The following is a 16,471-nucleotide window of genomic DNA, read 5'->3' on the forward strand; positions in this document are numbered from 1 at the left end:
ATGACTGTTTTTCTACTCACTCCAGGAGAGAAAAACAGAAATACACAATGACTGTGTCATTCTGCCGGCTGTTATGTGACTTTAATCCTTCCTGTTTGTATCTTTGTCTGCTTTAAGGTTTACTTCCAAATGAGCAAACTGCTTTAATTAAGAGTCTTTACAAGGTAAGCTGTTTTTTAAATGTTCACACTTGTCATAAAAAAACATTTAACTAGCTAGTTTACGAATCTGTAACTAGCTACTGTGGCTATTTAAAGTCCCATGTGGTTTAGTGATAAGACTACGTTATCTCACTGTCATTTATTTATGTTATTTGGCACATTACCACCTTAGTGACAATTGGACATTAACAGGAAAAAATAATAGAAATTATAGATTTATGAGAAGTAGGTTACTGCTGATGGTGTTAAACATTTTAGAAAGTCCCCCAGCATTAATTTCAGCCACGAACGAGTCCTTTAGTAGTCATGAAATAGGCTTATTGTGAGGGAAATGTTACACTGTAATCTATGATTAAAAAATATGTTGTTTATTAAATCAGATGTTTGCATTTTGTCTTGTAAGGTTGTAGTAAACCAGACATAAAATGAATCAGCTAAACATTGAATTGTTGGTAAATTACTTAAAGCATTTAGGTAAAATTGGCAAATAACTGCCATTTATAGATACTGGAGCATGAAGAGCTGCTTAAAACTTCACTTTTGGCAACTTTCCAACTTGTGATTGGCATGTTTTCATTCATTAAGTAACTGAAACCACATATAACACATGATAGGAAGTGTGTTTCTTGCTGATAATGTGATTCATTCACAGTACATTACTTATCAAATAAAAAGGTTGGAGAAAAAAACAGCCTTCCACACAGTAACAGACTATTTTAAACCAAGTTCACAGCAAACTATGAATCACAGATAGGTAATTTGCTGGCAGAGGATTATAATAAGTTAGTTGTTCCACAAATAAGAAATGCATTGAGCTGTTTTACTGAGGATCTCATGATTAACTCACGCATACATACTTGGACACTTACTGCTGACACGGGTCACATGGCTTGTGTTAAATATAGTATATTTTTGCCTCCAAAGCTGTCAAATGATTTGCTAAGATACACGTAGCACAATATATTAAGGATACATATGTTAGTCAGCTTACTATCTGGCAGTAATTGCTTTAAAATGTGTTATTTGTGTTGTGACTCAAAATTAAGCACAATATATACACTCAAGAAACCTGGGGCCGATCCGAATGATTTGAACAACTTCCGTCCCATCTCAAACTTGCCATTTCTCTCCAAAATACTAGAAAGAACTGTTGCAGCTCAGGTCCACACCCATTTTTCCTTCATAAAAAGGGTGTGTTTCCGCTGCTTCCTACCTTTCTTTTATACAGTCTATGCTCCCTACAGGCTCTGAATATGTCATCGTGTATCATTGATATGATTGGCTGTAAGTTTGTCCAGTAGCGTACAGAAGCATTTGATCAACATTCGTTGGTTCCCGCCTCAAATACGAGAAAACTCTCATGACATCTTCCTGGACAGGTTAGCCTCCATTGGAATAACTGACATACCTCTGGCTTGGTTCAGATCATATCTCTCTGACCGCACACAGTTTGTTCAACTCAAGAACCTGAGATCCGGCTCCTCTCCAGTCTAATGGTGTTCCCCAGGGCTCTGTCCTTGGCCCCCTCCTGGTCATTAATTATGTTCTGCCACTTGGTCACATTCTCAGGAAATTTCGACTACTTACTGGAAATTAAATCATGCCTCTCAATTTTCTTAAACTCAACGGCGAAAAAACTGAAGTCCTCCTCATCGGTACCAGATCAACCTTAGCAACACTCAACACTTTCTCCATGTCCTTCAACAAGTCCACTGTTCCTCCATCTCCTCAGGTGAAGAGCCTGGGTGTCATCCTGGACAGCACACTACCTTTCGAAGCCCACATCAATAACGTTACTCGGTCTGCATACTTCCATCTACGTAACATCAATCGTCTCCGTCCCTGACTTTCATCAACCTGCACTGCTATCCTGGTAAACACCCTGATCACATCCCATCTGGACTGCTGTAACTCTCTCCTCTTTGGTCTTCTGCGGAAATCTCTCCTGCCCTGCAGCAATTTCATTGGCTTCCTATCAAATCCTGCATTGACTTTAAGATTCTACTCCTCACTTTCAAGATCCTTCACAACCTGGCACCATAATATCTCTCTGAACTTAATCACATCTACACACCTTCCTGAACTCTCCGTTCCTCCTCTGCCAACCAGCTCACTGCCCCATCTGCCAACTAAAAATAAATATTACATGTCATAATAATTACTAATTAATTTGAAAGCACCTTGTAGAAGGACAATTACAGACAATGATAGTAAATACACAAAACAAAACTCTACATTAAAGGAAAACATGTATAACAAAATGTGTAAAAAGTTTATTAAAGTGATTTGTTTAATGTCATTTCTGTAGGCCGGTCATGCCACAGCTGGAGCCGCAACAGCAAATCCTCGATCTCTAAGTATAGACCCTGGGACCATCAGAAGTGCTCTGCGTCTCATGACAAGGTACAAGGTCAGAAATATATTCAGGTACCCAGATGTGCTTTAAAAAGTGCTCAGTAAGATCTTGAAATCAAATCTGAAATAGAAGCAGTACAGTTCTAGTTGGCATGTTCCACCATTATGGATCTAAACTTCATTTCTGCATCTTAGCTGTGGTCAATTCTGGTCAAATTTTAAAAGAACAGTGTAATTTTTAGGATTAATGTAACACAACAAAAATAACCTCTTACAGGCAAGGCACAAATTCAGCACCAGCCACCAGTCAAATACAGGTAAAATATGCAAGTAGCTGGTAAATTTGCTTCATTCGCCAGCCAAAAAACAATGGCAGTTTATTAAATGGCTGCTAAATATATATATTAAAAATATATCTGAATATCTCATGTATCTTTAGGCAGTCTGTTGTGTCACAGAGTATTAAGAGAGCAAATAAAAGCTTATCCAGGACATCTTCCTTGGTTAAACAACTTACTTGTAATTATCTGATGGTACTCCTATGCGGGAAGCCAGACAGACAGGTTAAAACAGACAAAGGGTTACTGAGTGCGATATGTAGCATTATGTGCTCAGTCAGACTAAGCCATCATTAGTTCGAGAACCACAGCTGTCATCTCACACAGGCAGTTTTAATACATACTGGCACACACATTTAAAACAAATAAGGAAACAAAGAATTTAAAATGACTTTTCTCAATTCAGAAATAATTATTTGCATATTTTACACTTAATAACAGACAAAATACAGTAATTCCTTTATTTTTCTGTATATACGTACAGACATGTTTGTGTACAGAGAGGTTAGAAAACTGTACAAAGTCTTATTGCTTTTATACAAACATACACTTGTGCATCTGGGATCAAAGTTTTGGGACATTTACACATAATTAGTCTCTCTATATATATTTTCAGAGCTTCAAATCATTCATGAATACCTTATCAGTCATTAACAATTTGGTCATTAATCCTTAATGGAGCTTTCAGAGAGCAGAGATAGTGTATTATTTAGTTTTTGGGTTTTTTGTTGATGGAGAAAAAATATTTACAATCTCACTATATAATGGTCCAACGTTATATAGCACTGGAGAACATAACTTTTTCAATTTATGACATTAAATGTGTGTAAACAGTGTTTTTTTAATAAATATGAGTCAAACACTCAACTGCACCAAAACATTTTCAGAGTCATCAAATTTCTGGCTAAAAGGAAAGTTTTAAGGTGTATCATTAAAAAGTAAAAATGTAAAAAATGGGACCCTGAACAGTATGTAAGGGTTAAGACAATGACAATGCATTGACCTGAAATGTGAGACGTACACAGACTGATAAGACGGCAGAATACAAGAATGTTTCAGCCACATCTCTCAGAGCACAGTGATCATTGAAGGATCATTCACCACTGTAACTGTTTATTGATGTAATAATCTCAGACCAGCTGCTTCAAGAGGATCTTTGTGACATTCTTGTACTCATGTACTGTGATAACGCTGCAAATCAACACTGTCATGAGAAAAATTCTCCAAGTCATGGTGTTATGAAACCCAACCCACCCCCCACCAAATGCACCATCATCAAGCCAAAAGAAGTTTATTTTGTCTTGGTTCCTCATTCATTTATTTGGTTTTATGAAGTTGTAACCCAGGCAGCAGCAGTAGGAGTGACCCTGCTGATCAACACATGTAAGAAATGAAACTCAAAACAGTGACTCAGGCTTTATATCCTGGTATCATAACACTGTGTATCAGTTCACAGCACTAGTGGGTTGATTTCTTTCCATTCACTTAATTCTGATTTTGATAACATCATTTCCATTCAGGCTTCTTTTGGTCAGTTTGATTAAAACTTTGAAACGCCACATTGAAGATGTTTAAAGCTGAAAACTCAGATCTTTAGATAGGTCTTCATAACATCACATATTTATGACTAATTAAGAGATAATCGAAGTAAAACAAATCTGTAGGTATCATTTATTCACACTCGAGACCTCATATCAGTATTTTGGCAGAAAATACTGTGTTTATTTAGGATTCCATCACTCACAGTATTAATCAATCAATCGATCAAACTTTATATATACAGTATAGAACTTTGAATACAAGTCCAATGCAATTCAAAGCGCTTTACAAGACATTGACAAAGATACAAGATGGTAAATATGGATTTGGAGACTAATACACACCCAGAATAAGTAAAAAGCCACCCCTCCAAAATAAGAAAAAAAACCTATTTATTTAAGTTTATTCTGTAAGACAACAATAAAAGAGGAGTTAAGTTAATAACAGTTAATATTCTGCCTTTGTGAAGCTTTTTGCTTTTTAAAGTGTTATAATAGTTATAATAAAATAATAGATAAATCTAAATTAAATTAAATAGAATAAATACATATAAACAGATGGTTTATGAGTTTAAAGGTCAGTGTTTTCAGATCCTCTAAAAGCTGCTGCAGTGGTTAGAAATGAAGGGTTTTGTTCTGTTTTATTTAATGAGAAGCACCAGAGGATCTGAGGGGCTTTCCTACATAAACCAGAAGCCTTACTGAAAGGTCATCTGGGGTAAGGCCACTTAGTGCCTTATAAACTAATAAAATAATTTAAAAATCTATATGAAAACTAACAGGTAACCAATGTAAAGACATTAAAATAGGTTTACTGTGTTTCTGGTCTGGTTGATGGTAAGAAGCTGACAAAGAACACAACTTTTAGGGCCTATAATTGAATTTCAGGTGCATGAGACCTTTTTAAAAACACCTTGGTAAGCTCAGAAATGAACACGTATGAAGCTGAGCTCACGGCTGGTTATCTAACAAGAATATAACTTTTTTTTTCATGTTTCCAGGTTTTCCAGGTTCCAGTTCAGTGAGGACAGTTACCAGTACTGAGTCTCATCATCTTATCATCCCTCTTCTAGGCTCTTCAGTCACTCTCAGCATCAATCATTCTTGTAAGTGCAGTTTTGATCAGACTTGTCCATCATGTTGTGAAATTAAGAAGTGCCATTGTGTTTATGTTTTTATTATATTAACCAGTAGGGCTGCAACTAATGATTATTTTCATTATCAAGTGTTCGTTTGGTTTATAAAATATCTGAAAAAAATGAAAAATGTCCAAAACTTATGTCTTGTTTTGTCCAACGCACAGTCCAAAAGACAAAACTACTCAATTTACTGACACAAACAAAGAAGAGAAGCAAGGAACCAGGAAATGAAACTGAACCAAACGTATATTACCAATTATTTTTCCTAGCAGTCGACTAATCGAGCCCCACCCATCAGTACGATCCGGTATTATTAAGCTGCCAGTGTCTGACATCTATGTGGTTTGCTTCACATGTTTTTGTGAAAAGCTGCTGTTTAATCAATATCTGCAGATGTGTCGCGTCATTTGACTTATCTTCTGATGTTTACTTGTCTGTCATGTGTTTATCTCATATCCTCCTCCCCCTGTGTGTTAATCCTTCGTCTGTGTTTGTATCTTTTGTCTGGCCACAGGTTTTACTGGATGTCATGGCTCAGTGATATCATTTAGCACACTCGAACCTCCCGGGTCAGCCGACCGCCGCTATGCCACGACCAAAAGGCTACTCCATCAACTCACCCCCTTCGGACGAGAGTGAAGACGGCGAACCGCTCATCGAGAATGATGAAAGTATGTTTTTATTTGTTACTCGATGTTAAAACTCTCAAGAAGTTCTTTTTAATTCTATTTTATTTTAATAGAAACACTCCTAATTCATCGTTTCCTGTCATAGTTGTTCCTCTAATCACTGCTGGTTGCTTTATTTATTCCTCTAGTAGTTATGCAAACAGTGTTACAGGTGTATGTCTAAATTTACGCAGCAAATACTTTACAGAAGTTGTAAAGACATCAGCACCTTTATGAGTTAGAGATTACTGGTTATGTAAGCTCTTAATGATGCAGGTGACCATCAGGCTGCTGCAGTTACACTGACGATGCAGTAAAATCACGTGCTGCTGGAGTAAAGATGAGCAAGGCAGAGTTTAACATAGAGGACAATGAGAACCCATAATTTAAGGTTTCCTCTATTTCCAGATGTTTTTAAAGGAGTATTACACAATCTATAACACAAATGATACCCTACTGTCAAATTTCAAAGCACAAGAAGGCAACCTGATTCTTCTACTCCTTTTTAATATGATAGTGATGATAATACTCTGAAATGTCTAACTATTCAGTAGTAAAGTGAATCTACATTTCCAATTTTATCAGTAATCAGTTAAAAAAAAAAAAGAAAAAAAAAAGTTTCTGTCTATGTGTTGAGAGCAAATAATTTTATCCAACTGTCTCGAGTTGTTGTCTTTTTGTTTATTAGTATACATTACCATGGTTGAAAGCTTAATGTTATAGAAACACTCCTGAATATTTAGAGTAAATGAATGAGAGTGGATATCATTAAAAAGTAATATGTATGAAATATGCAGCTAAAATGTACTATTATAATTACTGTATGTTTTATGGTTGACATCATCATTGTACTGTATGTGAAAAGTTCCTCCTCAGTGCTGCTCGGCTCGCCTCAATCTGGCCATCCTGATGTTTCTCGGCTTTTCTGTCGTCTACGGCCTCCGTGTCAACCTCAGTGTTGCCATGGTAGCCATGGTGAATAGCACAGACGAAACACCGGGCCAGAACAGCTCAAAGGTCCACGCTTGTCCGTTGCCGCCGGGGACGGAAAACAGCACTGACGATTTCAATCAGCCAGACTGGGTAACACTTCATTGTTATTTTTAAAGAATGTATCCTTTAATTCATTTAAGATAGATATAGATTACGTGTGTACAGTTTGGAATAAGAGAATCAGAAAACATGTTTGTAAGTTATTTTAATGCACAAAAATTATAATGATAAATACAAATAAAATAGGGATTCGATAAACCCAATAAAACATAATGTCAACTGATGAAATAAAACTATTTAAAACATGACTACAATAAAAAAAAAGGTTGAATGAAATAAGTAATGGTGATGAAATATTCAAATAAAAAGGCTAAATATGGAGGTTTTAAGTTTAAAGATAGCAACACTCTCTCCGTTCTCAGATTATTGTAATGGCTCAGACCATAAAAACTAAAAGCCTCACCAGAAGTCTTGATCCTGAACTTTGGAACAAACCACCTGAGGGGTGATTAACACACTGCAAGCATGTCAGAAAACTAGGCTTGTTACTTTAACAAATGAATCATTTTTTATGAGCTAATCCAATATTACTATCAATATTTTCTGCTGCTTGTTCATTTAATTAATAATCTAATTTGGAATTATTTTTATATTCTTCTGCAAAGTGCAAAACGCTCTTTTATATCATTCCTAATGGCTTTCATACTTTGTTCAGTATAATTTTGGAACAGACATGAAATTACATTTAATGTAGTATTAAAGGTGCAGTGTGTAGAAATGAGTGGCATCCAGCTGAATGGACTTGATGGAATTGGAATATAATATTCATAAGTATGTTTTTAATTAGTGTAAAATCACCTGATAATCCTGCAGAATCCTGGATTGTTCATTACCTCGGAATGAGCTCTTTATATCTACATAGAGAGTAAGTCTTCTTCCACTGAGGCCGCCATGTTGCACCGCTGTGTTTCTACAGTAGCCCAGAACTGACAAACCAAACACTGGTTCTAGAGAAGGCCTTTCACGTTTGTGTAATTTTTGTGGCCTCATAGGTTCTCCTACATGCTTGGAGAGATGCCACTAGATGCCAATAAATCTTACACATTGGACCTTTAAAAAAACTTTAAAGTGAACCTGCAGAAATTGTGAAAAAAAACTGGGACCTATGGTGTAAATGAGTGCATGATTGAGCTGACCAGGCTATTTCACTACCTTTCTCCACTTCTTTAATTACTGTGACTATAAATCCTCCCATTCCAGGTCCCGCAGTACCAGTGGGGCTCAGAGGTTCAGGGCTTGCTGCTGGGGGCGTTCTTCTTTGGCTACCTGTGCACTCAGATCCCGGGGGGTTACCTATCCGGTCGCTACGGAGGGAAGATCTTCCTGGGCTGGGGCGTCCTGGGAACGGCTGCCCTCACCCTGCTCACCCCTCTGGCTGCACAGTGGGGGGTGTACTGGCTGCTTGCTCTGCGAGTGTTGGAGGGCATTGGGGAGGTAAGAGTGTGCCTAACCCTAACCTTAACCCTACATTTTGTCTTTATACCTCTAATTTACAGAAGAGTTTATTTAACAGCAGTAATAGGTGGATTAATACATAAATCATACATAAATCTAATCAGATACTGGCTTTTATTGAAATATTTGCAGTTGAAACTACTGGCTGACCACAGATATATAAAAGCAGACTATAAAATAGGCTTATTTGATCACTTTTACATGTTATTTATATGATTATTAATGATTTCCAAAGATTTCCTCTAATTTAATGGACTAAAGAATCAAAATTTTGTGTTTCATTTCTACGATTGAGTAGCATCAATAAAAGTGCTAGAAGTATTTCATTGCTACAAATCCTAATTTTTTTAAACAAAAAACAAACAAACAAAGTCTGACTTTTGACTTTTCGTGTCATCATTGATACAGTGTCATTTTGATCTGGCCTGGTCTGCTTGATACAGTGTGTTCACAGCAAAACTGAGGAGAAACTGCAGGAGATGCAAAATAATAATAATCTATATTTATTAAATGAATTCCCTCAAACTTCCCTCATTGGCTGCGATGAATTCAGAATTGTTAGACTGCTGTCAGCACAGCTCAGAACGGAACAACAGCAGATTATCAATAGATGTGCTGCTCAACACTTCCCTTCAGTTCACAGATATAAATGGTTCATATTCAGTTTAACTATTACACCAGAGCCTGTGTGTGTTCATGTTCTTGAGTAAATATTGTAGCCAGAAGTTCCTGTTTTTTTCACTGCTGCCTGTTTAGATAGATTAAAATGGTTGTTAGGTTAGGACTGAAATGTGGAATATAGTCACAGATTTATAATGAAATCTTCACTTACTAGCTAGCTATCAAATTGTCCTTGTTGTGCTTAATATACTTTTATGTCAAAGTTGTTATTTTTTTATTCTAATTGTGGTGATTTTTAGTTTTATTTTAGTTGTGTGTCCAATATCTTGTGTTTTTGGGACCATGTTGGAAATTACTGTTTTCAACATGTTATCACTTGGATTTAGATATGTGTCTTTAATCCATAAAATAAATGATATCATAAGTAATTTGATTCTGTTGATTGTGTCTCCACTCTGTCTCTCTGCCGGTCTGACTGACTGTTCATGTATCCACAGGGTGTGACGTTCCCGGCCATGATGGCAATGTGGGCTCGTTGGGCTCCTCCGACGGAGCGATCTCGCCTAATGACCCTGTCGGGATCCGGGGCCAACTTCGGGGCCTTTGTGGCTCTTCCGCTCACCGGCTACATCTGCCAAACCCTGGGCTGGCCCGCTGTCTTCTACCTCTGTGGTGAGGGAGAGAAAGACTCACACTGACACAAACAACAGCACATGCACACATCAGATTGACTGAAAGTTAAATGCTTCTACAGTGAAAGGATGGAGGTGAACACTAGAAAGTTAATTTAATTTATAAAGTTAATTTAGGAATTCATTATATTTATCAAGAAAAATAATACAGAGGAAAAAATTTTCTTTCATATTTCTATCTGATATTTGTAGTATTTGTTATATCACTGATAATATCAATACAGATTGGGCTTCATAATGTTCCTCTCAGTCATTTATTGTCAGCATTGAATACTTGCACAATTCCTTTAATCATTCACCACATGTACAATAAAAAGTTCTCCCTCTCTCTCTGTTTTCCCTTCAGGGGGTGCTGGTTGCCTCTGGGGCGTCTTTTGGTTTATTTTTGTGTCAGATGACCCTCGCACCCACCGGCGAATCAGCGAAAAGGAGAGAGATTACATCATCAACTCCGTCGGGCCTCAGGTACACATGAAACATTAAAGGAGACAGCTTGTGATTTTTGAAACTGCAGTCAAGCCTCCATATGAACACTGAAACATTAATCCTGCTCATACACACCATTAAAAGATTCCTGCATAAAGCTGTTGGTATCAACATGAAAATACTGTCAAAGAGAACCAAGGAAGGGTTAGGGTTAGGGTTAGGGTTAGTGTTAGGGTTAGATTTACTATTGAACAAGAGGAAGTAAAACCTGTTCAATGTTCCCATGAAATTACAAAAGTGTCACTGGTTAAAAACAATTGTAACTGTTCAACCTCAACTGTACAACTTTACCAGATGAAAAAACACTGTATGCACTTCCCATTTGTTGATGAGATATAAACTCATTTTTTCATAAGTAAACCTCATTGGATAAAGCATGTTAAAACTTTGATTATATGACGTCACTTTATGTGGGTTTATTGTATTTCCAAATATTTTTTAAGCTGCCAAGAGGGGGATTTCTCTGATGTTTTTGACCTTTAGACAGCTGCACATTGTGCCGCACGTCAGAAAACAAGAAACACGCGTTGGCACTTTTGTCATTTGTCTTTTAAACTGAGCTGTTCATCACATCTCTTCTCCTTATGGAAGAATTTGCTCGCAGTGAATATTATTCTTCAGTTCCCTCCCAGACTTCCTGTTTTCATTTCCCTTATTGTTCTCTCTTTTTCCACATTACGTTCTCTCTTTCTGCTGACCTTTTATTGTCGCGCTGTAGTAGTTTGTGAGTTACATCCCTCATAGTCTTATTTATTCTATTAGTATATACTTTAATTTCCAAATGAGGATTATTTTCCAACATTTGTATAATTTGTTGTCAGTGTTTAAGTGTTTTCTCATCTAATCTGAACTCAACCTCCAGGGTACAGGTCATGGCTGGTCCCTGCCCTTGCTGTCAATGTTGCTTTCTGTCCCTCTGTGGGCGATCATGATCACTCAGATGTGTGCAAACTGGTCCTACTACACGCTGCTCACCTCCCTGCCCACCTACATGAACAATGTCCTGCACTTTGACCTCAAATCGGTGAGGTTTGGATTCATTTGTTCCTGTTTTATGTTCAAAAAGTTAGAGTTAAGTTAGTGATGATATGAATATTCATTATCAAAGTACATCAGGTGTGATGGATATACAAACTCAGGACATCAGCTCTAAAGACTCTCGCTCTCTCTCTCTCTCTCTGTCTCTCTCTCTGTCTGCAGAATGGCTTCCTCTCCGCTCTGCCCTACCTGGGTGCCTGGTTTGTCTCCATAACATCAGGCGTTGTAGCAGACACACTCATCGAGAAGAATATGTTGAGCATCACCAGCGTACGCAAGATCTTCACACTCGTAGGCAAGAGAAGTTTTCCCCTCAGATCCTCTTTGTGTGTGTGTCATGTGTGCCCCTGTGTCCAAATGCTGTCACTGTCAGAGGGCCGGAGGGATCCAGGTTTTGAGAAAGTTAAGTCATACTTAAAGTATGTGGACATTTTTGTTTTGGCTCTGTTCTCCAGCACATTGGACTTTAAATGAAACAATGACAGTAAGGTTTGTGTGCTGACTTTCAACTTTAAAGGATAGGGTCACATTTTTTAGGTGTCCATATGAACAGTGAAAAAGGTTTTCCTCACTGTAATCATTCCTCCTGTTCATACTGACTATTAAAGGATCTCCTTCAAATGTGCTTGCAAGTGATAGGGACCAAAATCCACAGTGCAAAAATGCATTTAAAAGTTTATCTGAAGTTTATATGAAACTTCAGCAGTCTGAGTTAGTCATATGATGTGGATATCTGCCACATTTACAGTCTTTATAGCATCAAATTCCCTCTTTGTGGTGGAAATATAGTAACAAAAAGAGGGACTTAAAAAAGACTGTAATGTTGAAAGATATCTTCTCATTTGGATGGTTGAAGCCTCATATTTCAAAGCTTCAAATAAACTTTTAAATACATTTTTACACAGATGGAGGACTGTGGATTTTGTCCTCCATCACTTACATTGTAAGTGCATTATGAAGGGATCTTCTAATCATTATGAACAGGAGGAATGATAACAGCAAGAAAAACAGGTTTCAATGTTAATTTGGGGACCTGATTGTTTTTCTAAGACAGAGTGGAAAAATTGTGAATCTACCAATACGTCTCTCTGTTGGCTTATTACTGACTTTTGCAGATAAAGGTTGTATGTGAAAATTAGACTGAAGTTCGTAAAAATGTAAGAACTTATTCTGTCACTGAAGAGAAGAAGAGAAGTTTGACTGAACTGTGACACATGGCTCTGGTTTTGAATGGAATAATGCTGCCCTCATCTGGTTTGAATTCAGTTTGTTCATGACACAAATATCCAGATACACACTCAGTGAATAGAGTGAATTGTTATGTATATTTAAATTCATTATGACACAGGGTGAACTAATAATCTAATAACTAATAAACAAAACCACATTTGAGTTTTTCTGTAGATAGGCTGGAGTTTCCTTCTCTTCACATATCTTTCTCTCTTTGCAGGTTTGCTGCCGGCTTCAGGTTTCCTCGTGGCAGTGAGCTTCTCCGGCTGCAGCCACATCCTGGCCGTCACCTTCCTCACGCTCTGCACAACCATAGGAGGGATCAGCGCCTCCGGAGTCTACATGAACCAGATAGACATTGCTCCTCGGTGGGTTTTAACGCCCACACACTTTTCTCTCCTCAGAAATGTAGTCATTTATTCAGATCAGGGCTGCAACTAATCGTCATTTTGCACATCAGGTGAAAAATGTTCGTCTGGAAAATGCAGAAATATGGTAAATGGTGAAATACAACAGTCACAATTTTATAGAAGCCCTTCAGATACCTTTTTTAGGGTGACAGACAGTCCAAAACCCTTATATATACAGTTTACAAGATAGAGGAATGACATGTCTAAAACCAGATAATGTAGAATGACTTATATAAATATATAGAAATGATCAGAACTGTTGCAATTGGGTAATTATTTAATCACTTTATCTCTAATTAGGCAAGGCAGCTTTATTTATATAGAGCATTTCATACACTGGGGCAACTCAATGTGCTTTACATAAAAACAAAATGTTATACAGTAAAAATTGGAAACATTAAAACAAGAAAACCCAATTCCAATCAAAAAAGAAAATAGTAAAGAAGAATAAAAAGAGAGCAAGAAAACAAAAAGCTAGACTGAAATAGAGCATAAAATATGAGTGAAGCGTAAAATAAGGATTTGCATTAAAATAATTAAAAGAACATACAGTGCAAATGAAAGATGCTTAGTAATTAATATTCAGACATATGAATATGAATAGTAAAGTGTTACCCACAGATTATGATACCCAGCAGCTGTAACACAGTGATGATATATTTGAGGCCAGTAAACAATGTAAGGTCACACACTTTCCCTCTCATCTCACTGTTTCTGTGTTTTGAGATTACGAACATGTTTTCTTTCCCCCGCAGGTACGCAGGATTTCTTCTGGGAATCACAAACACATTCGGGACCATTCCTGGCGTCGTTGCACCGATCGCTACAGGATACTTTACTGCAGATGTAAGTCTCTAAAACCAAAGTTTAGTCACTCAAATCGCTCGTTACCAAACAGGTTTGATTGCCGGTATCATGTAATAACACCACATGAGCGCTATGTGAGGGGAGGCTTTGGATAACAGAAGGACTCACACACACACACACAGGCGGAGCTTACTCTGAGTTTAACTGTTTTTTGTGTTCTGATTTTTAGTGTTTTAGTATAACTTTACTTTTCTCATTCGAACTGATCAGACCTCCAGGTTGAAGAAGCGTGATGTCATTCTGGGAATTAATGATGTCACATATCTGTACAGACTGTTAAAACTAACTCATCAAATAAGATATAAACCTACATTTTAAGTTTGAGGGAGAAACAAATCGTGTTGAATGTGCTCGTACTTATTAACAGCTGAGCTCCCCTGCATTTGATCTGACTTTCTTCTTCTGTGGTTATTAGCACACTCTGGAAGGCTGGAGAAAGGTGTTCTGGGTCGCTGCTGTGATCAACGCCATCGGTGCGCTTTTCTTCACAATATTTGGCAGCGGAAAGATCCAATCATGGGCCATCACTGAGGAGGACAGAGCAGAGGCAGACAAACAGAGGAGCAGGTCCATCTCAACATAAACTATGAATACATACAACAGATTTAAAATACAGACGCACAGCTGCATATAGTTAACCCCACAGTTAAACTGAAAACAGACAAAGATATTTAGAAGTCTGCTTTCATAAACCGACGTATGAATTAAAGGAAAATATGCAGTATTCACACTTAAACAGGAAGAGTGTGAGTAGTTAGTCTCCACACAAACATACTGTTCATCAAAAGTGAAAAAAATATCATATCATATCAGTGGACCAGGATAGTTTTAAACTAAAGTGAATTTCTACAGTTTTTATCAATAACTTTTATATTTTGCTTCTGGTTTTTTAAAGTTTTAATGACTAATTTTTACAGTAATTGCAGCAAAAAAGAACTTTTCTTCATCAAAATCACATTTAATGTTAAAGTAGTTTTGGTGGAGGTTAACACGGTTTCTGACATATGAAGTGGACAAATTAACTTTTAACACTGATGTAAGAAACATCATAGCTGCTGCATGGACACTCACTGCCTCTATCGATCAGGAAACTGTGATTACTCTTTAGGTACAGTCAAAGGTACAACTCTTTTCATACGTAATATACGGACTATACAGTGTCTCAGGTTTGATCAAATCAGTTTGTGTTCATCTTTTTCGTGTATTTTAGGGCCTTTTTTTGAACTGTGAATGAAATGGGACCGAATAGTTTATGAGCTAAACACTTTACAGAAGAGGATTTCAGATTGTTACTAACCACATGCATTGTAGCTGATTTGTTTATAGCTGTATATGTTTTCATAACATTTCTACAGAACAAAACAAAGCACTTTTTTACATACTAGAAACATACCAAAAGGCCTTATATTTGATAAGAGTGCCAACAATTTGTGCAACATTTTTTTTTTTTTTAGTGGTTTAGTGGTTTAATGGTTTTATCCAGTTATCCGTTAAAAAGCTCATTTCAGGTGTTTTATATCCATAAAACCAAAGCACCTTCAGATGCCTGGATTTCAACATTTTTAGTAGACTTTTATGTTTGTTTTAGTTTCTAAAAAATGTGTGAATTTGCACTGTTATCGGTTGTTTTTACAAGTTCATTTCATTTTCTATGCAATACGGGGACTATCAAACTAACTAACTGTAAACATACAGTAGGCCTACGTCAAAGTGCACAGTGATTTAAGAATGTTATGTTCTTGAACGGATGCAATAACTTATTTTTATTTCTCTATGCTTTTTTGAAAATGGGTGATGTTGTGCAAATAATGTTAAATATGTTTATGTGTTGCTTTGTCTTATATTGTGAGAAAAATAGTTGTTTTACTGAACAAAACTGAAATCAATGATATGTAAGTGGACGCACATTTTTACAATTTTAGTCAGTATATTTGTGTGTGTGTTTGTATATAGACTTCTTTACTGTGGTGCTGTCATGTGACGATGTAATCAGTCAGATATGATCATGTACATCTCCGAACAATAGACATAGATATAAGATAATAAGACAGAGGGTCAAAAAATACTTTTCAGAATGAAACTAAATACAAAAACAGTTGTGTTGAGGTAAAGTCTCTGTCTCTGCATGATGACCCAGGGTTGGAGACTTCTGTGTAAAAATGACAGGACATCAGTGATTCTGAGACACAAAGGAACTACATTTATATTTAGTTTAGTTAGTTTTTTACCCCTTCACAATATTGTTGACTGTCTGCAGAGGTCATAAATCTCTCTGTGTAAACACACAGATTTGTTTTTCTGGTCCTGCTCAACTCTCTTCTGGCTGTTGGGATATTAAGAAGCTCCCTGTGGAGCTTAGCACCACCACAAATGAGTTTTCCCCACTTTATTTAAACACAATCAGCAATAAATGCCTCAGA

At 36.9% G+C, this 16,471-nt stretch overlaps 1 protein-coding gene across 1 annotated transcript; it reads left to right on the forward strand.

The window, feature by feature from the left end:
• Positions 1 to 45: 45 nt before the first annotated feature.
• Positions 46 to 16,471, forward strand: si:ch1073-513e17.1 (sialin). The gene is made up of 13 exons (XM_053334173.1): positions 46 to 164; positions 2,470 to 2,564; positions 5,394 to 5,498; positions 6,046 to 6,202; positions 7,065 to 7,282; positions 8,453 to 8,686; positions 9,826 to 10,000; positions 10,367 to 10,485; positions 11,369 to 11,530; positions 11,707 to 11,839; positions 12,995 to 13,142; positions 13,940 to 14,030; positions 14,467 to 16,471. Exons 4-13 carry the CDS (start codon positions 6,118 to 6,120, stop codon positions 14,632 to 14,634), a joined length of 1,533 nt encoding a protein of 510 aa, XP_053190148.1. The 5' UTR covers positions 46 to 164; positions 2,470 to 2,564; positions 5,394 to 5,498; positions 6,046 to 6,117; the 3' UTR covers positions 14,635 to 16,471.

Source organism: Scomber japonicus, chromosome 15, assembly GCF_027409825.1.
Source record: "Scomber japonicus isolate fScoJap1 chromosome 15, fScoJap1.pri, whole genome shotgun sequence".
NCBI lineage: Eukaryota > Metazoa > Chordata > Actinopteri > Scombriformes > Scombridae > Scomber > Scomber japonicus.